Genomic DNA, 27,359 nt, shown 5'->3' with positions numbered 1-27,359 from the left:
TGTTTCAAGATATCCGATAACCGATTATTGGCTAGAGTAAAGAAATTGAAACAGAATTGATAACATAAACTGAACCATGGAAGAACTAAAAAATTACAAAAACTACATTTTTGATTAAATTTTTGCACTAAAATAAGTAAAGAACTTAAGTAAAGAATGAAATAGATTTAACTTTAATTTAAAGTCGATAACAATACACTTAAAAATAGCCAAAAGAAAGTTTTTCAGTTTTTAGGACATGATATTTTAGAAACATAATTTGATTGTAGAATTCTAATGCTGTATATGGTAACTTTGATCTGGCTTTGGACATTTTTAAAATTTTGTGAATCTGCTTAATTAAATATAGTCTATAACTAAAAAAGTTTGCAGTAATATTTTTTTATTGCAAAAAGCTCTAAAAATTTAAATCGAAGAAAATGCACTATTTTATTGACACATGATCTCCATCGTTGTTAAGATTTCATTTTGTAAATTCATTAGCTAGTACTCACTCTAAGACTTTATTAGAGTAGCAGACGGAAAAAAACAACTAACACAAAATTTTTTTGTTTTTGACCAATATACATACATATGTATGTAGATATTAATTTCCAATCTGGTGAATATATAGACTTCTCTGTTCGATGTCATAATAACTTAAATCACAATACATTATGTAAATATGTTAAACTGATTTAATATGAAGGTATTTTTATTTATACCTTCATAACACATTGTAGGTACTTTTTATATTAATCTTTCTTGTTTGTTTTTATATTCTAAATAATATTTAACTTAAATCATCTTTTTAATTAAATGCACCTAATAAATCATAAAAAAATGTCTATAAATTTCCCATAAGTTGAATTTCGTAAAATGTAATCCATTAGTTAATGAGCAGCCAGCTTATAGACACTTTAAATACCATTCGACCACGAAACATCTATACAAAAACATTCAACACACATTGTTTCTCAGCTTATTTGCATGAAAACAATAGGGAAATGTAAAAGAAAAAAAAACAAGAAAAGAAAAGAAATCCTCAGTCAGTGTAGAAAACAAAAATTAAAAACTTTACTACGTATACATATATAGATGTTTTACATACATAATATGTACAAATGTATGTACATACATACATGTGTATTAAATGGATTTACTATACATATGCAACAAAAACAATTGATTTTTATCATACAAGAACAAAAAAAAAACACACACACACAAAACAGAACAAGTTCTTAATACTCGACACTAACAACAGCAACAACAATAAGAGAACTATGCAACGGAAATAAAAGTCACACCATTTTAAAAATAATGTAGGAAAAGGAAGGAAGTTCTTAATAACACTAAAAAGAGAGACAAACAAATGCTGTCAAGAACACACAAACACACAAACTAAAAAAATATGTGCAAACAAAAGAGAAAGGGAGGTACTAAATAAAATTTAAACACTCTCCACACACACACTCACACAAATACATGTGAAACATACAAATCAACATGTAAACAAAAACAACCAATCAAATTGAACCATCACTCTATTATATATATTTATCTTTTTCCAACGCATGTTCATTTAAGGGCAAATCAATGGTATTGGCTTCATGAGCATCTCATCTGCTTTGATTTTAATTTGTAGTAACATGGAAGTGGCGTAAATATTTCTATGTTGCATTAGGCAGTTGATTGTTAAAATACAGCGAATGCGCACGTTTCTTAGAACGGACGGATTGTTGCAGACGATTAATTTGAATTATTTAAATTCAAATGTCAAATATTTCATATTCGTACGGTAAAACTAAGGAAAGGAAAATAAAAAAAAACTAGTTCTGGAACTAACATTAGTGAAATGAAAAATAAAGTGTAAGAAAAGAAGAAATATTATCTAATTAAAAGCGATCGAAGGTAAATAGCAAAAAAAAAAACGCGATAATAACTCGCATGTTTATATTCAAACAATGCGATCGTCGTGACCGCCGTGGATCATATAAAATGGGAATTATTTTATAAATGTTGTTTTAAAATAAAAGTGAAACATTACTTTGGAATTTGTAAAAATATTATTTTATATAAAATTAAAAATATGAATGTGCTCCACTATATACATAAGTAATTTACTAGAAGCACACACGCTCCCTCACATACATACATACAATTCACTTAATCTCTCACTCGTTCACATGTTCATACATACATATGTACATATGGATTTATTTTCGCATTCTACAATTTCCGCGATATTTGTGAAATAAAATTTCGAAAAAGAATCTCAAATATTCACGTGAGAATTTAAATTTGTTTTTATTTGTTTTCTTCATCTTTTGTGAATATTTTAATGAATTCCTAAAGTTTTTTGTTTTTTTTTATAAAGTGATTCATTATGTGTAAAAAGGTATTTAGAAAAATAAAATATTACATAAAAATATTTTCAAGTAAAAATAAAAAGATTATTTTCTTAATTTTGCATAAATTTTAAAATATTCACCTGAAACACCATTAGATTTTATGGATTAACTATAAATTACAATTTGGATTAGCAGTTTTATAAAACGGTAAGTTATTATTATATTCTTTTGTCTCAATTTAATTTATATTATTTTAAAATAAAATTAAATAAAATATATATTTTTTAATTATTTAAGTATTTTAAATATGTTTAAATAATGCTTATTTCTGTTAGGTTTAATTAGTTGTATCAACTAAAATTTTCGTTATAAAACTTTCCGACGCTACAAATTAAATAGGAATTATTCAAAATGGAACATTTTTTGTTTGAACCTATTAAATTTTAATATTTTTTTAGATTGACAACAAATTTGCCAATTAAACGTTATTTTATTTAAATTTGTATCTAAATTATAAACAAAATTTATATTTGAAAAATCAACATTAAACAAATTAGTTGATCTAGTTTTTTTTAATCATTTGTATTCTATTTCCATGTTTTTTTTTTGATAACTTATGAAATTATCTCTATTCGCAAAACCCATTTCATCTATGATTAAAACGTTTAAATTTTAAAATTCTTCAGAAAAAATGTATATAATTATAAATTTTGAAATCTTCTACAGAAAAACATAAAATTAGTTTTTTGCATTTAATATGTGAAAATATGCTTTCGATATGAGGATTTATACATACATAAAGATAAATTTAGATATAATAAAGTTTAAACTTTAAGAGCGACGGTGCAATAATTATCTCAGCCATGTTCTCTGTTTTATCGAACTAGTACATCAAGTACTTTAAAGAAACAAAATGTAGGTATGTATGTTCACAGATGGAAAAATATACACTCCTGGTACTAAGTTGACACCAAAGTCTTAATAATTTTTCAGTAACATCCGTTGTCAAAGTATATACATACGTATGACAACACATCTGTTGTCTGTCTTTATGTAAACAAACTTAGTAAGCTCACTATTGAAAAACAATCCATTGTTATTTCGACAAATATAACTGACATAAAAAACTTCATAAAATATAAATTATATAGATCAGGAATGGAAAATCTAAATTTTGAAATAATACCAACATATTCCAAAAAGTACTTTTTGACAGTTAAAAGTACTAAAATTGTTTTAAGCATTTTTATCTCTTGTCTACGTAGCCTTTGTATTAGTTAATTGTCTAGTCTGCATTAATATATTGACGAGTCTGTGACCAGTAAGCTATGTAGCCTTTTCACCATTATCTTGTTTAGTCTATCGATTAACCGATTCACCAATCCATAGTCGAATAGTAATTTAACATAAAAAGTACTCAATTTGGATCCATTAAAACTGAAAAATGTTTGATCGCCAAAAAATATTTTAAAAAATATTTCAAATAGAAAATAAATTAGAACAAATAGTTTGTCCATATGACGCTCAAAAGATTGACAACGCAACGTTGTCGACATAACAAAAATTCGTTGTCGCAATATAATTTTTATAAACATAAATGTTAACAAACTATTGACAATGTATATGAAAAGCTCACAAGCTTTGCGTTGTCAACATTACATAGTCTTGTCGTACGTACATACTTGACAACGAATGTTATTAAGAACATTGGAGTCGATTTCGAATCAGAAGTGTATATATTTTTTCCTCTGTGTAAAAGTTTTGAAACAAATATATATCAAAAATCCTTGCTCGGGAAGCGAATTTTTTGATATTAACGATATTATATAATAGTGAAAAAGTAGAAAAGACTTAGATATATATGAGAAAAGTTAATTTTTTACTGGATAACTTTAGTCCAAAGATATGATCATGTTAAGGTTTATAAAAGCTTAATGTTTTAGAAAATAGGATCATTTTAAAAAGTTTTAAAGTTTTTAATTTCCCAGCAAAAATTTAGATTTAGTGAATTTGGAATCAAATAAAAGGTCAAATAAAAATCTCTCCTATAACAAGCCTGTGTTGAAATCATCACTTTTTCAGGTCTTTTTCAGTATTTGCATGTAGTAAAATCTACTTCTATTTCGTTTCTTTAGAAGTTCTTTTTTTGCTGGGTTCACTTAAACATGCATCATTTTAGTTTAACACAGTAGCATATTATTAATTTCCATTTTAAATAAACTTTATTTAAGTGATAAAACAATTAACTAAAATTATTTTTCTTTACTTACAGGTCTATAACTAGTCAATATGGAAAGATCGTATTAAGAATAAGAAAAAAATTACAAGAAATAAAAGAAAATATGTAATCATATAAAAAAAGTGTTTAGGAAACTGTGAATTAAAAGAACCCGGTTAAAAAAAAAATATATATAATTATAAATATGTATATGACGAATGGAATGAGAATTTTTACCAAGTGCGAGTGCAATAATGAATGTTTGCAACACAACTTATGGATTGCCATTGTTGTTGTTGCTGCTGCTGCTAGTTGGCATTAACTTGTACATGAATGAAAGTTAATTCACATAATCGTCATCATTATCATCGTCATTATCGTCAGCATTGAATTATAATTTTGTATTTATAGTAGATACAAAGTATTTTTAACCATTTATACAAAAGTATAATTACAGCAACAATTACAATTGTTTCATTTAAACACGAATAAATGAAAAATGTTTGAATTGCTATGAAATTATATTTATAAAATAATAGTCGTGAAGAAAAAAAGAAAAGAAATAGAAATACATACTTCTAAAATAATCCATCACAACACATCCAACTAGTAACTAGTTACTGGCAGTTACTAACTAACTAACTTTGCCAGTTATTGTTTTTAGTTATTTCAGTGTTAATGATAATGATGATAATAATGATTACGATTGCAATTACAGTGATAATGGTGCTATTGTAAATGTTTTGAAACAATAAAAAAAAAACTATTAAAACATAACAAACAAACAAAAAATATATATATATATATAAACATTTAAACATACAGAAGAAAAGATATCTCTAGATACATGCAACTTCGTATGTAAATGTAACAACAAACGGAACGATGGATGGATTTCTTTCCTAGAATTTAAACTGCTGCGAGTACAACTACAAGAAGAGTTACACGCTTGTAACAAAATATATAAGAAATTAAAGAAAATTAAATAAAATTAAACAAAAACATAAAATTATTGCCATAATTGCATGAGAGTTAAGTGAAAATTAAAAAAATATATATAAAAAAAGAAAATACACAACACAATAACAAGAAACCGACCGAAGATTCCAAAACTCAAATAATAATAAAAAAACAACAACAAAATAAACAAACAAGTGTTTCCAGAGTTACAACAATCAACATTGCAAAAGTTTTTGTTGCTGTTGTTAGTAGCAGCAATTGTTTTTTTGTTGCATTAAATTAATTGTTAAATTGATGAACAAGTTTGTGTGTTTTTTTTAATTTTCTCAACAACTGTTTAATAGACCAACAACAACAATAACTAAAACTTAACAACGTCAACACCAACAACATCTAGTTAAGAGATTTGATCACAACACATCACATCTAGATTAACTAACAATTCTTTTGAGAATAGAATTTATTAAGGATACAAACAAACAGACAGGCAGGCAGAAAGACAACGTGTTTCCCTCTGATATTTCAAAACTATAGAAAAAAAACATCAGAATTTTGCGCCTCGTTTAGAGAGCCTACAATGGCAGTATCCTGCCCTGAAGTTATGTACGGTGCTTATTATCCATATTTATATGGCCGTGCTGGACCAAGTCGTTCATTTTATCAATATGAAAGAGTAAGTATAATATTTTTATAATTATTAAATTAAACGTATGATTTTTTTCTTTAATTTTACTTATCCTCTAAGTGTTAAATTTCGTTTGAAGTTTGAATAATTTGAATTTTTCTTCCAAACATAAATAAACCTATATCGGTGGTTAAATGCGAATAGAATTTTAACAAATTTGTAAGAATGTTGCTGATATGTAGTCCCAAAAAGAATATTTATAGTTTTTTGTGACCTTAGCAACAATTACGTCTTCCACAATTGAGGCAATTTACCATTCTTTTCTTTTCTTCTTGTATGTTGCGTGTTGGATTGCTAGTGTCAAACATAATATACCTCCCGATATTTTGGCAATTTTGGTATATATGATGGTAGTTTTACTCTTGGAATTACCAGACGTGCTTGTATTCTCAAAAGCTTATTTGGTTTTGCTTTTATAGAAAATAATGACATGACTTTGAAAGTATATTAGGAACAGAAAGCTTTTCTTCTTATTAAGACTATTTTAAGTATTCCATTCATCGAGATCTTTTTCTCAGAACCGGTTAAAGAGTCTGATTTACCCTTTGGAGTGTTCTGAGTATGAAACAATTTTATTACTCTGTGCCCAGGAAACCCGTTTTTTTGGAGTTGGCTATGATGTCGCCCACCTGTTTCACCATAATTATTGGGATTAGGTAAATACCATGAACTACATTTAAACGCTGAGGTGACTTGAAACCTCCTCCGAGAACTCTAATTTGCTTCATGTTTTACACACACATACATTCAAAGTAGAAATGAACCTTTAGTGATCCAATTGGAAAATTCTTAGGAATAACGTCCAGGAAACTGAATTTCTGAACATTGAAAAATAATGTACTCAGTGAACAAAATATTTTTTTCATGAAAAGAAGCGCACTACAGGCCCAATAGTGGTCTTCAGATTTGATGTACTATACATCCTTCTATCAACCTAATCTAAAGTGATCCACGTATCACTATTAGAAACCCATTACATTTTGTAGAATTAGCGATATTTATGAAATATTCCTATTTTTCTTGAATCTAACAATTTTTTTAAGATATTTTTTTTTTTTTTGTAACATTGGCGAGTTTTTTCAACTAAGACTTGTTCAGTTATCGATCGACTATAGTAGATATTTCTCAACTTAACTTTTAAAGCTATAACGAAATAGTTTAGATTCAATGCTGCCACATATTTGTGTGTATGTATGTGTGTTGGTGTGTCGATGATGGGTTTGGCTGTTATCACATTATGATGATGATGATGGTTCTCGTTCGGCTGCTGATGCTTTCCATGCACATGTCTATGTCTAATTTCTTGTGCCTAGCATTTTATACTAAATAGATCTATAATGTAAAGAGAAAAATGTGCATTGTGTCCTAAATAATATGTCCTAAACATTTTTTAATTAAAAATATATATTCTTTAATTCAATTACTATTCCCTATACAACTCTCTTTTCCTACAAATAAAAATAAACCAACTACGTCATTGTTTGAAATGACAAATTTTCCTCTTGACTAAATTTACTTCAACATGAAAGGTTTTGGAACGATTTAATTCAAGCCAATACAACATGAGCAAAAAAATCAACTCAATGCTTTAGCTTTTTCCAAAAAACAATAAATGTTCAATGATTTTTCGCCGTTTCTTTGAGCTGACTCATGCTTTTTCATTTGTTGGCCGGTTGGCGGGCTGTTTTGGTGGCTAAATTCTCAACAAGAAAGAAACAAACTAATGGCGGCAAAGACTATAAATTACCAAAACATGATACCAACTACAAACGACAACGTTTTGTTATTTTGTTTGCAAAGCGATTTCAGGTTTTTTTCTTTAATTTTTATTTTGCAGTAAAAATAACAAAAAGTTTGCTAAAAACGAAAACAAGCAATAGCAATTTTAAAATTTTCTACTGAAGACTCTTGTTTATTTATAAACAAATATACAATATATTTGTATGTATGTCTGTGTGTGTGTGTTGATGGTGGGTTTCATTGCAGGAGTTGTTTGGCTGTTATCACATTATGATGATGATGGTTCTCGTTCGGCTGCTGATGCTTTCCATGCACATGCCTATGTACATACATTCATACGTTCATTGGTTATGCAAAGGTGCTTGTTTGACGTATTTGGTTGAGAGTTAAAAAAAATCAATTTTTGTTTAATGCCGCGGCCTTGTATAATTGGGGCCTTAAGACATAAGAATTCCTTTGTATTTATGCGACACTTTTTAAGGGCAAATAAAACAACAACAACATGACAAGAACTTCTACTATATGGATAACAAAACAGCAACAACAAAACTTAATCGAACTGAACCGAACACTTTTAAGGATTTTTGTTTGTTATATCGCGATCTACAGGTAGAATAGACAGACACATTTACGATCGTCACCGTGAGAACTTTTATTGCAAAACTTTAACAAAGAAATTAACTTTGTATTAAGAAAATATTTGAAAAACATGGTTTTAAAAACTACTTGTCACCAACGACTGACTGACTGACCTTTAAGTTATGGGAAATTTTAAAACTAACACTTATTTGTAAATTTATTTAATCATACAAATGCTGCTACATATTAGTAAGCAATGATAGGCTTTCGATTTGATAAAATATTAATATACGAATTCATACTATGTTAAATTTCCGACCGGAGTGTTTCAATAAACATACGTACATACACACTTATAACTTCTTCTAAAAATATTCTTCTTTATTCTTAATATAAATCCAATGACATGGTAAATTGGTCCTAGTGATGATCGCAGATCTACGAACATATTTATAAATGAGAGTCAGAAAAAAACGAAGTTATTATTGTTGCTTTATTCGTAAATAGTCTTGTAATTTTATCAATACAAATTACACACTTGGTATACACTAATTTCGATTTCGAAAATACACAAAATCAAAGTAAGTGTATTTTTTCGAAATTCGAGATCGAATTACACTTTTGTACTTGAATGAGCTTTCGTATAGAGAATAAATTCCAATATCAAAATTTAACGTTTAAGACGGTTCTTGTTCAGTGTAGAGAAGTATTTTATGGTAAAATTAACTCTATCACGAAGATTTAGTTTACTTTGCCTAATTTGAAAGAAAATATTTAAGAGATATTTGAATAAGGGAATAGAAGTACAATCGGTCCATGACATGAAATCGGACGAAATATCAGACATTTAGAATTTGATCTTGGCATTTAGCTCTTAGCTAAATGGTACGATGCGCCGTCGTGTTAGACCTTCATATGTCTATAATGTATTTTACAATTCACGGGTCGGTCGACTTTAAATGGGTGTCTTCTTGATGAAGACACCCATTTTAGACACACAATAACATTTTATACCCCACTGTTACCAATGAGGAACTTCGCTCTATCTTGTATGCGGTCGAGTAAATTTTAAAGCTCCGACCCATAAAATAAATAATGAGGAGATCAGTTAGTTTGAAGCATGTATACCGTATTAAAGAACCGAGACACTTGAGTGCTGTAAATCTAGTTTAAATGTGTTTTGTTTAGCGGACATCGTACATTATTCTCATGCTCAGAACGTCAAGAGCATTAGATTCCTTAATATTTACACAAGTCATAGATATGAAAAGCAATATAGAGTCTTACAGGCGTTTAAATCGACTTTATTAGCTGAAGCCCATTCAGAGATTGTTACAGTGCTCCAATTTAGAAAGGGTTGGCCTGCAATTGAAAGTCAGAAGAACAGAAAGGAATAGAAGCTTGATATCATGAACTCGTTTCATCCCATTTGACAACTCGTATAGAGCGATCTCTAAGAAATCTCTCTCAAAATAAATCGAGAGAAATTATTACCAACAACTAAAAGCAATTAGAGATATGCTCGAAAATTCTAACTTAAGATAACCTATTTATAAAAGTATAAAACTTATTATTACATTTTTTTAAATAAGTCTTTTTATTTAACCAAACGAACACTACATATTTGTAATTTTATCAAAAATAACTGAATTCATTCAAGCAAATAATTATTATAAATGATCAATTATTTAATATGCAACAAAGTATGATTTGATCAGACCACAACAAATGTCATAGTAAATATTAAAAAAAGAAAATAATTTTATTTGAAAGTATTTGTTAAACAACTACTAAAATGTATATATTTACAATAATATGTCTGTGTTTGTATATTCAAATTTTTTGTGAGTATACGATTTTTGCAAGCATTTCGAATCTGTCAGTTGTTTTAAGCACATAATCAATGTTGTTTCTTATCGAAAGACACGATCGGTACGAAGCATAAAGTCAAATTGTTTTGCTGAGCAAATGACAAGCCAAAACTCTGCTGCAAAAGTTAAAAAAAAGTGCAGTAGCACAGATGCCGACAAAACACTGGCCAACTAAATAAAAATACGGGCGGACAGACAAACGAACAAACGGTCATACAATGTGGCGAAAGAAAGAAAAAAACAATTATTTTGTTAACCCAAACGTACACAGAAAATAACTTGAACTAACCAAAATAGTATTTTAAACCTTCTTCTCTTAAACAAATACAAATTTTTATTTTTATTTCTCCACCCTGCTCATGGTTCATCCTTGTTTTTTGGTCTGTTCTTATAACTACAATATTGTTCTTTTATGTTAAGCCTTCTCCGAGACATGGTATAAAGTTCTATCTGCTTTTGATTTTGGTCACAAAAATCTTCATACTCTCAAGAGTTTAAACAACAAAAGGAATTTGGTTGTGTCTTTTTGTATACTTTTAGTCAATCGATCTGATTGTATTGATTTTTCGTTGATTTTGTGCGTTTTTGTGTTTAAGCATTATTTGTATTTTAAACATTTAGGGCTTAAAACACACACACCCAAACAAATGAAAATTAAAGAAATACAAAAACAAAAAAAAAATGCTTAACAAAAAGTGTTTGCCAAGTTATTAGGTGAATTGATATTTCGATAATGTTCGAACTGTCACAAACTGAATCACACGACATAAATCACGCATTTGTTTTTGCTCTTTTTTTTCTTTAATCAGTATGTGTTAAGGTTAGTAGGACCTTATGTTTACCAGTCTAGATGGACTAGATGACAATCTTGGAAAAAAAAATAAGAAAAGAGACAAAAACTAAAATTCACACATCTTTTTCTGTGAGAAGATAAAAGGTTTACCAATAAACAGGATAATATTTAGAATGTCCAGTAGCGTGTTAGTTGAAGACTCGGTGGAAGGATAAATAATTTTATTTTAATTTTTTTTGGTAAAAACTAAATGATTTTATAACAATTTTTACATTTTACCGTGCCAAAAAAGGTGGTCATATAAAGCGTTCTGCAGAGGTAAAGTCGAAACTATAAGAGAGACAAAACTTCCCAACCATACTAACTTGTTTTAATTTGTGTTGTAAGATACGGTCATTATGGAATATAGAAGACGTGATATACGGTTGTCAGATCTTACAACGTTGTCAGTAAAATGTTTAGAAAATGTCTAAGAATTGTACGAACTTATAATTTTTCTTTTGCAACGTTGTTAGAAAAATCATTACTGCCAATATTACAAAACAAAATTTGTAAGTTGACATTGTTATTAGACATTTTCTACACATTTTACTGCCAGCGTTGTAAGATCTAACAACCTTGTATACACAGCATAAATCATTTTTGTCTGGCCTCATCCTTTGGGCATTTTCAGGCAAAGTTCGCTTCAGACAATTTAGTTGCATTCGGTACAGGATATTTGGCTTTGGTGTTTGTCTATGACTGATAGTTTTTTCTTGGAAAAAATCTTTCGGTTTTTACATCTGTTCTTGACTTGAAAATCTTTGACTGAGTACGACTCGGGATGATCTGAAGCAAAGATAAAATTGTCGTGTACCGATCGTGATTATTAAAGCTTCGACATATGAGTTGTTACAAATGATTTTACAAGTTCTTTTTGCCTCGATTTTTTGCTCACATTTGCGTTACATATGGGTCGATATGGCATAATCGTTTTTACATTAAAAATAGATTCGGTTTTGGGGGGTCGGATGACATTATACTTTGCAATGAAGATGTTTACTTAAGTTTTTCAGACGGTAACTATTTCATTCGAGTAACTTTTTCAATTCTTTTAATGACTATTTTTGTAATGTTAAGAAGAAAATTTAATTAAAACATTTTAAAAAGTTAAATAGATGCTATTAAGAAGTTAAATATTAGGGGTTAATCTTAATTTTTCAAGATGAGTTTACAAAAATTTGAAAATAATACAGTGACTTAAGCAAACATAACGAAGTGGAACGCACGTGATAATTATATTTTTAAATTGTTTAAACAAAAACATTAATAATAAGTATAAATATACAATTTAAGGCTATTACTTAGAATTCCCAGCAGACAACAGTTCATACCTAAACTAACATGATTATGTATGTTTATTTCTGACATAATAATAAAACTTTTAAATAATAAATCAATATTTTGGTGACACCAGAATGTATGTTTCCAAGGAAAAAGAGTTGAGTAGAAACTATAAAATGTGTATTATATGTATGTACAACGGGTCCACTTAACTAAAGAGGGCGATAACACTTTGGGTTAACCCATTATTATTATGATTATTATTGTTTTCCACTTATGAATAGAAGGTGTTAAATTTAGTAACAAAAACTAAATGATGCTTTCAGTGTTATGCTCGAATTAAGTGAAGGTATTTTTAGGAAACGTGCAACAAAAATACCAAAGTATTAATAAATACCAAATCAACATCCCTACTTCCCTACATAAACAGACCTACTTACATACTGCTTAATAGTTTGACGACGGCAAATTCCAAAAACGTAAAACTATGCGGCTCATAAATTTAAAAATGTTTAACGGCAGCAGTAGCGCGATAGTCGCCGATATGCATGCGTTACAAAATTCATTTAAAATTATAAAATAAAATGTTATTAGAGGTTTGTTTATCTATTTTAACACACACACACATACACTAGCATTTAAGGCAAATGACAAGCATAAAATATAAAATGTAAACATGACCTCAACCCCTACAATACCAATACCACCAAAGACCACGATCTCGACCCTTTACTTTTGGTTTTAGTTAATATCTTTGTCAATATGTGTGTGTTTAAATAAAAACACAATAGCTGCTCACTCGTTTATAGAGTAAAATTTAAAACAAGAGATCGATTGAAAGAGCGCGGGTGTTGTTGTCTCTTTTGAAGCTATAAATTATAAAAGTGACATTTTTTCTTTATAGATATTTTTCCATTTTCATAAATTAGCTTAAATGTCACATGCAATTAACTTTAAAAGGCATATTTATTTTAAACACACGAAATGTGCTAATGAACCATTTAAATAAATAAAATTTTTAAAACAAAACAAAAATTACTATGAAATACTTATTGTTTTCCTACAAATTAATAAAATTATTATTTTCTTACTTACAGTTCAATCAAGATTTGTATTCATCATCTGGTGTGCAATTGGCATCGTCCAGCGCATCGGGCAGTTCACATTCACCCTGCAGTCCTATATTACCGCCATCGGTGAGTGCCAATGCGGCGGCTGCTGCTGTGGCAGCTGCTCACAATACGGCAGCGGCAGTTGTGGCAGCCGCAGCACAAACAGCAAATCAGGCCTCATCTTCCTCTAGTTTAAGTGCAAATTTACCTTTGAGTGCGGGCAGCAGCGGTAGTAGTGGGGGCGCTGGCGGCGGCGGCGCTGGTGGGGGCGGTGTTGTTGTCGGCTCAAATGTAACGGGAGCTATACACGGTAGTGCGGGTGCAAGTCTGATGGGCAGTAGTATTGGCAATACTCTACATAGTAGAACACATACCAAAGAAGAGGATCTGGGTGCGGTACCACGAAATGATGCTGAAGGTAGGTAAAATATCGACTAAATTTACAAAAAATTTCGAATATACAATTGAATTATATCAAAGATATCAAAAAATTAATTCTCAATATCAAATTTTCGATGCTGTGAAAATTGTATAATAAATATATTGAAGTTTTTAAAATCAAAATTTAAAAAAAATTCCTAAAATTAAATATATATATTGCTAAACAAAACCCCAAATAAATCTATTTTTCAACAATTCGTCAAATATGATTTAATTTTTAACATTTTTGCAAATCTGTGCTCCACTCAATCACCATCACCACACAGTGAAAAAATACACATTCATAACCAACCACTGAAACTGAAACATGCGTTGGATATTGATGATGGGCTTAGAGGCACACTTATAGAAATGGATGCAAACTGCCGATGCGGGCTGTGGAAATAAGTAGCAGTACTTGTTTGATATTCGTGGAATGTCGTTTTGTTTAATATGGTGTTGAAGTCCATCTAAATGTTTAGCATTTCTGACAACAAGTAGCTATAAATGTAAATATATTTGTTTTTTCTTTTTTTTTTTTTGAAACGATTTAACCGCAGAAAACAAAAGTGATGGAAGAAATACAAATAGTATATTTGGATATGTAATTATGTAGATATAGTAGGGTATGTGTGTGGCTGCTAAACAACAAATATAGTAGGGAGCAGTTGAACAATTGGAGTTGCTTTATTAAAAACTGTAACAAGGAATAAAAATATGTAACAGATATTGAGAAAAATAGAACAAACTGGAATTTAGTAAGTGTTGTCAATTTGATTAGTTTTGTAGTTTGTGAACATTAGAAAACAAAGGCCAAACCAATAATAAAACATAATAAATTAATTTCGAGAATGTGTCTACTAAAATAGGTTTCAGTGGCCTCCGGTAGGTTAGTGTTCTAGTCTGGTAGACCGGAGGTGGTGGGTTCGATTTCCACCTGTGACACTGGTTAAGAAGCGCACAACAGGCTCGATAGAAGCCTAGGTGTATTTCTTCGGATTTGATGTGTATACATCCTCCTAACTAAAATACGTTCCAAAGATCGAATATAGTTTGTTCATTTCCAGATAACATGTATTATTTGTAAATCATTTGAGATTTTTGGCGCTGCTTTATTTGTTTTATTTAAAAATGCATGTAGACATCATTGTTTATTATTTGCGGTTGATAGTGTTACGTCTAAAATAATAACACCGACAACGGCTACTTACTTAACTCCTTCGCACGAACGCGCGCGTCACTAATTAATTTGCAAATTTTTTAGATAGTTCGGCAACAAATGAACGACATTTACTGCTGCGATGACGACGAATATAAGAAGTGTTGTACGTTTGTATGCTCAGTTAGTTGACTGCTACAGATGTATGTTTGTATGTAGCAGTGGCATGCCTGAACACATTCCAAACAAATTCTTTCATGATACAAACAGTCAACAACAACACCAACAACTACGGCAGCAGCAGCAACAACAGAAAAATAAAATTTATTATTAAATTGTTATGGCAAACAAAAAAAATGCCATATTTTTATTATCATAATTATTTTTATTACGAATATTTTGAAAATATTTATGAAGAAAATCTTGAAATATTTTTTCACTTCGCCATAAATTTTCTAATATGTTGTTTTCATGATATTTCTGAATTTATTTCTAGCGCGTTTAGTGGGTGCTCATCATCATAATGAGTCGTCGTGTTCCTCGGGTCCAGATTCTCCGCGCCATCATTCAATGCATCAAGGTGGTGGTGCCCAAGCGAAGGAATTACCCTTGGATACCACCAGCATAAATGCTGGTCAAGGGAGAGCACAATATTTATCAGCCACCTGCGTCGTTTTTACAAATTATTCCGGTGATACAGCCAGTGTCGTGGATGAGCACTTCTCACGAGCTCTCAATTTCAATAATAAAGAAAGTAAAGGTAAGAATCAAGTTCACCCAATATGTTTATACATATGTTTAGCCCCACCAACAGCTGATACTTTGTCCTGTGTTTTAAACATACAACATAATTATGTCACTTGATGTACAAATATTACTGTATCATCTTCAAAAGATCAAAAGTTTTTTTTAGCTGTCATGTAAATGTCACACATATTTATTTTATGTTTGTTGTTGTTTTTTTTTTAAATCTTAAAAAATCCTTTTTGAAAAGAATTAAAAAAATAATCAAATACATAAATTACACATATAATTTACTCATTAACAATCAGGGAGGGAGCTCTCCAGATATAAGTAATAGTGTTTTAAAAGAAGAGCATTTATTTTTCTTGCTTTGCTGTGTGTGTGTGTTTTTGTTTTTGTAATTCTAAGAAAAAGTGTCAACATGACATATAACATGAGCACCTAATGTTGCGCTTGTCAGTGTCAAAGACATCTTAATAATGAAAGTGTTTAAACGAATGAATGAATTAATTAATGAATCTTTTTATAATTTAAATTAAATTGATATGATTTCTTTCATAAAAATTAACAAATTATGTAAAAAAGATTTCAAATTTAGAAAATTAACAAATATACATATAATGATTGTTTCAGTTAAATATCAAATTAAGGCAATTCGATTCTTTACATTAATATACTTATGTATATTAATTGTAATGTGATTAATTTGGTTTACATTTGTGTTTAATTTCATTCACATTTGCTTAAACTATTTATTATTTTATACATAACTTTTATATTTATTATTCACGTATAAAGGCGTTTTATTATTTCTAAAGACATTTAGGAATTTTTATTAAAATAAAACGAAAAACACATGAAAGTCACGCACACAGTGTTCACATCATTTACAAATACAACTTTGTAAACGTGCGTCATTTCGACCGAAAATGTCCTCACACTAAAAATGTTTATTCGGTTTGTTAGAAAAAGGATCTTAAAGTAAATTGGTTATAAGATACCTGTTTTGAAAAATCGGTAGCAGTTAGCTAAATAGTTAAATAATCTATTTGTTAGTATCAAATGAAATTGAAAGCCGTTAACGATCACAAATTAGACAAGAAAAGTAAGCTAAAGGTAAACACTGCTATAATGAATGTTGAAATATCTAATTGATGAACACAATGAATGTAGAATATATTTTTAGTTGAACTCTTAGATTAATTATCATAACTCTAAGCTTTAGGAATCCATGTTTACAGATCGGTCGAATTGAAAAATTAGGAGATTTCATTGGCTAATTTGTGCGTAAAGTAAAATATTCAGGAATAAACATTGATACCAAGCGTATAACACCAAAAAATCTTGTTTTTTATAAAATTCCTCACAAGCCCACATTAATAACCAAGAGGTCACCCGATAATTCGATTTATAATATCAAAATTTTTAAAATGGTAAAATAATTTCTTTATGAAAATTTCTAATTTTGTTTTTTTAGAGAAACATCTGCGATTTAATGAATATGAAATACATTACTATAACGATTCATTTTATAACAGTTCCACTGTACATGCAGTGACATCTCTATTCAGTACTGCAACAAGCACCTGTTGCATGCTACTGTACGTAATATAACTGAATAAGAAAAGGACACCTCACCTCACTGTAAAGATCTGATCTGATATTGTGGATATGTTGATAAAAATCTTTGAATGACCTTAAAAATGTATAAAAGACCACCATGGTTCAATTAATCAGTAGATTGAAATATCAAACATATAAAATATACATATGTATCTATCTGTAAATGTGTATTTTTAACACAATTATGTCCTTTTATACCAAAAGTACTTGTGTACTTTTGTTTTTGTTATTTCATTTCAAAAATTCTTTACATCATTTGGCCCAATAATCAATGTTTAGAAAAAAATGTATCTACACAACTGCAATTGTTTTTAATTTGTGGTTCTTTTAGATTCATTTGTTGTTGTTATTATGTTTTGATTTTCGTTTAAAAATGTTCAGAAAATTTTTAAAAATAGAAAGGTATGAATGTTTAAATGCAGAACACAAGGAATTTGATTGTATCTTAAAAGCGGCATCTAATTAAATTGTTTTATTTTTTTAATTCTACAGATACAGATAAAAAACTATATGTACATGTACATATGAATGTATGTAAGAGTACCATAGTGGCCCAGAGTACCAAAATAAATAAATTTCAAAAAAAGTCAAATAATAGCAAATAAATAAATAGATATGTATGTATGTATATTTAGGTATATTAGGGGTATAACAATTGCGATTCATATTTAAGTATGTTAGGGGTAAAATTTTACATTTATATATGTTATATAAGGTGGCGTGTCATACTGTCCAGTGTCATAATGTCCATAGACCTTTCCACTCGCGGCATGTTTCCATGATGAAATATCCATCATGGTGTATTGCAGTCCCGGGGTAAAAAGGTGCTACCAATACCTCTAGTCTGCGGGACTGTAAACTGGTGATGTCAAATGTTTCCTTGGCTTCGCCTCGGAATTATTTGGCATGAGGTCTAACCAGAGCACCATATAATTTGATACTACGGGTGGCCGGTTGCCCACAGGACCTAGTCCTGACCGGTCAATTGATTGAGGTTCCCTCGGAATCCTTTTAAAAAGTGTTCTGAATATAAGGCCTTCGGTAGGGCGCAGGGGTTTTAAAATATGGGGAATTTCGAATATCGGCTTCGCTAAAATAAACTCTTTTTTTTGATAAATGGAAATCAGTGTTCTGAATATCAGGCCTTCGGTCGGGCGCAGGGGTTTTAAAATATGGGGAATTTCGAATATCGGCTTCGCTAAAATAAACTCTTTTTTTGATCAATGGACTTTCTCTCGCATTGCTCTTGAACATTGTGACACTTTTGAAATTGTCATTATGTCCATGGACATTATGACACACCACAATATCGCATTGCTCTTGGACGTTGTGACACTTTTAAAATTGTCGTTATGTCCATGACAATTTTAAAAGTGACACAATGTTCAAGAGCAATGCGAGAGAAAGTCCATTGATCAAAAAAAGTTTATTTTAGCGAAGCCGATTATAAAATCTGACTCTGTAACGATCTTTCGTTAAGAAAGTATTTTCCGAATGCTGCAGAGAAATAATATGATATACTACAAAATTGGACTTTAATACGCTAGGACTCAAAATATAAATCAAAATATTTATTTGGTTCTTGATATTGTAAAAATGTCTTAAAGGACAAAATATGATTTGTTTGATATCCCTACTATATGTCGGTATTTCACTAGTGTTCATTTGTATTAAATGCAACATACTTATTTATTTCTATGCATACTTTAAGATGTTTTTTTGTTCTAAAAAAAGCAAATGGTGATGGCTTTTAAATCGTTTTTTGTTGTACTAAGTACTTTCGATTTGTGTTCGAATCTTTTGAAAATAGTTGCTAAATAATACATAAATACATAACAATATAAAAAAATACATAAATAAACGAATAAATAGCTGCTTGTAAATATGCGATGTAGTTGGATGGTTGGCCGGCTAGCCGGTCGGCCGATTGTCTAGTGGGTTGGCTGGTTGTTTGCTTGTTTTTTTTTTTAGTTGGATTTTGGTTATTTTCGTTTGCTAATTGAATAATGAATGCATTTAAAAACCGCCATGAATCCAAGTGGCATGTGATGGTATTCGCCATTGGCATATGAACGGAGCAACTGGCAAGTGTTTAGCATTCCGTCGACATTTTATTACAAAATGCCAATGAAACAAAAAAATAGAAAAACATTTAAATAAGCTAAGAAATAACAAAAGATATTTAAATACTTAAACACAAAGAAAAAGAAAAACAACACAAATGTTTATATATTGTCAACACTAAAACCACGATTTCTACCACCATACCCATTAGCATCACCAACCACCTTTAGAACCACAAAATGATTTGCAGCCACTAAATGTATATGTTTGGTTTCTTTTTTCTCTGGTAAATTTCAAATGTTTTATTTAATTAAATTTAAGAAGAGCAAACATTTAAATAAGGCACACAAATCTTACGAATAAATATCTATAAAATTCCCATAAATTGCAAATAAATTGTTTAAATGTTGCCTCAATTCTTTTAAACACCCGCTATAATCATAAAAATTATTGCTTAATTTCTTTGATTTTAAAGCAATTTATATTTGATACACGTTTTTATTTAACATGCTAATAAAACATTTAGAATTACTAAGAATGGAAATGTGCTAAGTTGAACTTTTATTGAAAACTAAGATTTCAATATTTTTTTTAGTATGAAATGCTTTCTTGGCTAAGGATTTAAAACATCTTTGGAACTAAAGAAATAAAATATAATTCCAATAAAAATTTGTTATGAAAGTCTGCACCTTTTCTCATATCAGCAAGGTATGAACATTTAAATTTGAAAATAGTATTGTCCTTTACCAAAAGCAGTCATTTTTAGAAATAAAACTGTTAAATCACTTTTCGATCATTAAAATGTACTGACTATATTATTCTATATACTAATGTAATGACTAATCTATGGACTATTCTCTTGATTGATTTAGTGACATTCTGTGAACTGTTATTATATAAACTTGTATATGGACTAGTCTGTACTCAGGGTCAATGGATCCAACTATTATCTAGTTCGTGGGGTTGCCTATATAGTAGTCTATATATCGGTCTATTGACTATTCAATTGACTAGCTTATCGACTAGCCAATGAACCATTGATTGCTGCATTGAGTAGCCTATTGTAGACTCTATGTACTATTCTATGAACTAGGCTATTGACTAGTCTATGGAGTAAACTATTGACTATTCTATGGATTAGCACATTGACTACCCTATTGACTTGTTTATGAACTAGCCTATTGACTTGTTTATAGACTAGCATATTTACTAGTCTATGGATTAGCCAATTGACTTTTCTAGGACAAACCTATTGACTTGTCTATGGACTTACCTATTGACTTGTGTATCAATAGACGTGCCAATGGACTAACCAATGAGCCAGTCAATAATTTTGCCAATAGACAAGTCCATATGTCTATCGACTTACCTTTTGGGCAAAATTATTGACTGGTTCATTGAGTAGTCTATTGGCACAAATGACTTCCGTAGGCTAATCCTATAGACTAGTATATGAACAAGTCTATTGACTCGTCTATGACTTGAATATGGAATAGCCTATAAACGAGTCTATGGACTATTTTATAAAGTAGAGGGTTGGCTAGTCTATGGACTAGCCTTTTAATGACTCTACGGACTATTCCATTGACTAGCCTTTGGACTGCTAATTTGTCTATGGGCCAACCTCTTGACTTTTTCGTTGGGTAGCCAATTAACAAGTCTACGGACTATCTTATGACTAGCATATTGACTATTCTATGAACTAACCTTTAGACTAGTCTATGGACTACCATTGATTAGTTTATGGACTAGCCAATTTACTAATTTATATGTACAAGCCTATAATCTTATCTAGTCTCTTGACTAATCTATTGGCTAGTTTATGGACCAGTCTGTGAACTATTATATAATTAACAAGTCTATGGATAATCCATGTTTATAATTAATTACATTTTTCTTCCTTAATCAAAGTATTCCCTAAAAAGCGGTAGAACTTAAAAGACATGTTTCAATACATTCAGAGAAAAAACTTAAACAAAATAGTTTTTTTCAAACATACACCCAACCGAATGGATATCTATAAGATGAGAATAGCGTAATAACAAAAATGATGATGTTACCCCCTCCATCACATTCAGTTTAATCATAATATTATGTATATCCAAAGGATCATTGTTGTTCTTAATTCTGATGATGTACTCTGCAATCGTTTCAAAAACGAAGAAAAGACACACATACTTCACAAACATATCACATCACATGGAAATTGTATGAAAACAAGTTAAGAGGAATGTTGTCATCAATGTTTGGATGTTGATTGTTGCTTCTTGGATTTCGATTCTTGTTGCACGTTCATCACTACAATACGAATATGTTTGTGTGCGAGTGTATTTATGTTTGAATATATTTAAAATATCAAACAATGTCTGCCTGCAACTACATTTATTTTGAATAAATTTGCAGCGACAAAAAGCATGAATAGAGTATGAGGGGAAAGATGGGCTATAAATGTTGTGAGTTTGTGCCCTTAAACGCATTCCTTTAATGCACTGCTCCTCACTTGGTCTCTACTGCTACTTAAAGCAAGGGAAACAGTGAATTTTATAAAATTTATATATATTGGTATATAAGTAGTATTTGTGTCCCCTTGATATTTCTGGAGCATTTTATATTTAAATTCTGTTTGCGTTTTGTTAAATAAACGTGAAATTCTTAAGTACTCGTTAGTAAAGGCACACTTTTCACATGTTGGCAAATTTTCCTTACAATTTGTGATCTTGTGACTGTAAGTAAGTGAGACATGGTTGGTGTTTTTTCCTTTCGATGTTTTTTTTTTTTTTGGAAACTTGTTGGCAGATTGTTTTTTGCAACAAGCCATAACGTAACGGTACAACTGTTACAAGGCATTAGTTCTTAATCAGGCGCGTTTTCTGTTGATTTTTAACATTTCATTTAGTTTCTTAAACTTTTCTGATGACTCATTTTATAGAGTTTAAATTTAAATATTATTGGACAACTTAATAATAAGTATATTTTGGAAAGCCGCTTAATACTTGTTTCTTATTTTCTTTATAGAATCAACCACACCAATGTCTACTCGTAATTTCCCACCTTCATTTTGGAATAGTAATTATGTGCATCCTGTAACGGCAACAACACATCCGCAGGTAAATTACATTTTTTAAGCAGTAACTGTATAAAACTAAACAATTTTTATCAATTCTATTGCAAGTGTAAACACTTTACGTTTTAGTGGATTTAATTAATAAAATGACTTGTTTTTATACTTCTTTCAATTTCATTGATCAAGATGAGCGATTTGTATTCATCTGATGGTGGTTATGCAACAGATCCTTGGGTACCCCATGCAGCGGCTCACTATGGCACTTATGCACATGCTGCCCATGCTCATGCGGCTCATGCTCATGCCTATCATCATAATATGGCGCAATATGGAAGCCTCTTGCGTTTGCCCCAACAGTATGGCCACAGTTCAAGGTAAATAAATTAAAATACTGTAAAACACATAACTTACATACATGCATGCATAGACTTGTAGTAGATACATATGTACATACAGAGATATGTATGTTTTACTGTTACAGACAGTAGCAGTTGTATGTCTAAATCTGTAAGTTTGTATTTTTATTACATTTTTCTTTTTGTGGTGTTTCATTTCTTTGCAGACTGCATCATGACCAACAGACCGCCCATGCGTTAGAAAGTGCTGCTGCGTATTCCAGTTACCCCACAATGGCTGGTAAGTTTCTTTTTATTATTCAATTCATGTTTAGTTGGTTGTGTTACCAAAGTTACTTTACGACTCAATATCGTCGTCTACCATGACAACGTTTTGACCCTTGTGTGTTACAATAACTTTGTTCGTATGGTTTTTTTAAAACATATTTAAATTTTAATTTTAAACTTGATCTTTAAACAAGGGTGGCAATTTTTTAATAAAACAAAATCTTGTTTTTATATGTTTAAACGTTTTGCGATAGATATCAGTTTTATTGGAAATTTAATTAAAATCAGATAACTTTCAGATTTAATGAAAAGAATATTTCACATCATTTTTAAAGGTCTTATTTTTGAACTTGATGTCTACAATATGAAGTAGCAGAATTCCTTAAAGGGTTTTCAAACTTGTTGCAATAATATGCAAACTAAATTAGTTGTTCTTTCGAGGTGTGTTCAATCAATCTATAGACTATATTTAATTTTTATTTGAACCAGTCTATAGACTTCTTAATGGACCAGTCTGTGGGGTAGTTTAAGAATTAGTATATTGACTGATCTATAGACTCAAATTTGGAAAATTCGAAAGACTGTCGACTAGTTTATGCAATCCATAAACATAAACCGATATGTCAGTGTTCTAGGCTGGTCGATCAACAGTGGTGGGTTCAATTCCCGCCAGGGGCACTGGTTAAGGAGCACACAACAGGCCTATATGGTCTAGGTGTATATTTTGGGATTTAATGTAACAAAATTTAGAAAAAAGCCGAAACCCAGAGACCAAAGTATAACGGATAGCAGCACTGATTCTGAATCTGGCTTCAAATTTACGGTTGTTATAAGCTTAAGGTTAAGATATCTCAAGGAAGTACATATATATAACAGAGCTTAAAACTTTATTTTAAAGTTGACAGATCTTCGCGCAGTTATAGCGTCTTAAATATGTGTTTTTTTTCTTGTCACAATATCTGGAAAACTTTATTTGTTGGCCTGTATTATCAGTTCGTCTCTATGTTGATTTAATATCTTAAATGTAAATGATTAAATAAATCTTTATTTAAAAGTTGACAGATCTTCGTGCAGTTATTGCGTCTTAAATATGTGTTTTTTTCTTGTCACAATATCTGGCAAATTGGATTTGTTGGCCTGTGTTCGTCTCTATGTTGATTCAGTATCTTAAATATGACCTCTAGTGTTTAATACAATCGTGAAAGATCGTTTCATTTCATTAGTAAACGTTCAACTCAAGACCTACAGCACACGATAGCAAGTATGTGTAGTATGTGGTACAGGGATCGTACTGTAAACTTTTAAACTTTTATAAGCACAAACTCATTTAGGAACTAACTGATTTAAAAATTATTTTTAATTAGGTTTCAAAAACAACAATATCGAACCTTAAATTTTTACTAACGATTAGGCACTAAAATAATATGTAAGAAATGGCTTTCCATTTTTGCTATAAAGACTCAACTTTTCTACTAAAATTTATATAAAGTTAAAAATATATATTTTTTTCCGTTTATTTTCAGGTCTAGAAGCTCAAGTTCAAGAGTCCTCTAAGGATTTATATTGGTTTTAAGTACTATACAAAACAAGTACTGGCTTAATAAAAAGGACATCCTAATACAACAAAAAAGACAAACAGGAATAAATATTAACGAACTGACAAACTTAAAAAAAGGTTTTGTGGATAAAAAAGAAAAACAAAAAATAGTTAAATGGAAATAAAAAAACAAAAACATTTTGAATTTAAAAGGAAAACAAAAAAATTAAGTATTTCAAAGAATTTGTACTTAAGTAAATATTTTTTTATTTAATAAAAATGTGCAACAACTTTTGTTTAGTTTTAGTTTAAAATAAATTCATATAAATGGGTTGTTTTAATTTTTAAACATTTTCTTTATTTTCAAACTAAATGCTGTTACAAAATTTGAAAACAAAATCAATAACAACAACAACCCCTACCAAAAAACAAAACACAAATTCTGTATTAAATATTTATTTAAGAAACAAAATTAAACAAATAAAAGAATAAATAATGAATATATGTTAAATTTTAATTTAATTAATAAATTGTTTAGTTTTATAATAAAAAAAAGAAAACAAAAATAATTAAATTAAAAGTCCTATAAAAATGGCTAACAATTGTATTGTATGTAGTTATGATAGTTTAGTTATGATGATTATAATGATAATTGTACTCGTATGACTTTTAAAACAAATTTAAAGTTCTAAGTTAAATTAAAATTACAACAAACAAACAAAAAAAAAGAAATCTTAATTAATTTTAAATAAATAATAAAAAATATATATAATATATATATACGAGTATATAGTATATGAAGTTTAAACAAAAGACAAAACTTGATAATTCTAATAATAAAAAGAAAACAAAATAAAAAATGACGCAAATCTTAAAACATTTGTGTGTGTGTATGTGTCTATTTATTTTCGTTTATGGCAAAAAAAAACAAAAAATCTCTTTTATATTTTTTATTACGTCAAGCAACCGTTATTCATTTATACCAATTAGGAACAAATGAATGAATGAATGAATGAAACATCTTATCAAATTGAATCAGTCAAACCAAAACTAAAACCAAAAGAACTAATTCCCATTTGATTGTTCAGTTATGACTTGAACATCATTAACACAGGCGCCTAACTCCTGACTGATTATTTATTATCTCTGGGTGTTTTTATTATGTTTTACTTTATTTTTCTTCTTTTTTTTCTTTTTTTGAGATGCATAATTAATGAAAACTATATATGAGATTGTCAGATACTAAATACAGACAAGAAAACGTTTATACATAAATATATAGAGATGTATAAGAACGATTAAAAACTTATTTTATTTTTCTTAATTTCAATCATTACAGTAGTCAAGAGAAAAAACCAAAGCAGAGCAAATTCCACAGTTGTCCCTCATATATTTATATGAAAACCAAATATCATAAACAAATTATAACTAAAACAGAGAATTGTTTAATTTTGAATTAGCTAGTCTGTGGACAATATACTAGTTACTGATCTGTCGATTATTCTATTTATTAGTCTTTTTTATAATTAATTAATAAGAATACAGACTTCTAAGCAAATATTTAGGTTTATAAAACAAAGTTTCCATACAACATTTTTTTATAAACCGTTAATAAAATAAAAATTTTGTTTGTGAAAAAGGGGTTAAAATATAAATAAATGAGTATTTGTATGTCGTGGGGCTACTGCCATGTAAAAATATAGAATTTTCATTCTCTGATCTTTTCTCTCATGATATTCTCTTAAGGGTTCTGCCTAAACCTTAAGTTTGACATTTCCATATAACTTCTTTTACTAAAAAATTTGCACTTTATAGCAAAACATTATTAATCGATTTAAACCTAAATTTCTTTTCCCTCATTCATAAAGGGCAAACTGTATATGAATGTTCCCATTTTTGCGTTTTAACTTCCACACATCTTGGCTGAAATGTGTGTGGTTTTTTAATTTTAATTCAGTTTACAGTCCAGGTATGAAATAAAACTTTTTTTTATTATTACGGTTTTTCTACATCTTCCTCTTATGAGGGATCATAATGGAAAACTAAACTGATCCAAATGGCTGGATGTTTAATGTTAAAGTTGTTTATTTCTTTTTACAGCGAAACATTTGTGCGTTTCGCTAAAACTCATGAATTAAACAGTTGATTTCATTGCATTGATGACGATGAATGACTTACTATTTGGCCATGTGGACACAATTTATTAAGACGAGAGTTTGAATTGGTAAGGAAAGTACGAGAATTATTTTCTGTTGTAATAAATATTGCACATGTCTAGTGTAGTTGGGATGAGTTTTCTTTTTCACACACCCTAAATAGTTTGCTTATATTTTTGTAAGTTTCCGTGAAATCTTTATTAAAATTATCTGCCGGTTCTCTAAATGCGAAAGAACATTTTGATTCTTACAAAAATATTGAAATTAAAAATACCAAAAAATGGAATTATTTAAAATTACATCTCCTAGAGTTATCTATCAAAGGGTTTTAAACAAACTCCCTAAATTAAAATTA

The 27,359-nt window shown here is 29.5% G+C and overlaps 1 protein-coding gene across 3 annotated transcripts; it reads left to right on the top strand.

The window, feature by feature from the left end:
- The first annotated feature begins 1,668 nt into the window (after positions 1-1,668).
- LOC111675916 (protein vestigial) lies at positions 1,669-24,892 on the top strand. Of its 3 annotated transcripts, none has more exons than XM_046954598.1 (8): positions 1,669-1,851; positions 5,270-6,184; positions 13,600-14,032; positions 15,690-15,953; positions 22,640-22,731; positions 22,875-23,062; positions 23,251-23,324; positions 24,835-24,892. In XM_046954598.1, exons 2-8 carry the CDS (start codon positions 6,089-6,091, stop codon positions 24,882-24,884), a joined length of 1,197 nt encoding a protein of 398 aa, XP_046810554.1. In that variant the 5' UTR covers positions 1,669-1,851; positions 5,270-6,088; the 3' UTR covers positions 24,885-24,892. The 3 variants fall into 3 exon arrangements, with proteins under 3 accessions (XP_046810554.1, XP_046810552.1, XP_046810553.1); XM_046954596.1 differs by having other exon boundaries at positions 1,669-1,893; XM_046954597.1 differs by having other exon boundaries at positions 1,669-2,039.
- The last annotated feature ends 2,467 nt before the right edge of the window (positions 24,893-27,359 follow it).

Source organism: Lucilia cuprina, chromosome 6, assembly GCF_022045245.1.
Source record: "Lucilia cuprina isolate Lc7/37 chromosome 6, ASM2204524v1, whole genome shotgun sequence".
In the NCBI taxonomy this organism is placed as follows: domain Eukaryota; kingdom Metazoa; phylum Arthropoda; class Insecta; order Diptera; family Calliphoridae; genus Lucilia; species Lucilia cuprina.
The sequence above is the reverse complement of the archived record's forward strand: the minus strand, read 5'-3'. Positions and strand labels throughout refer to the sequence as shown.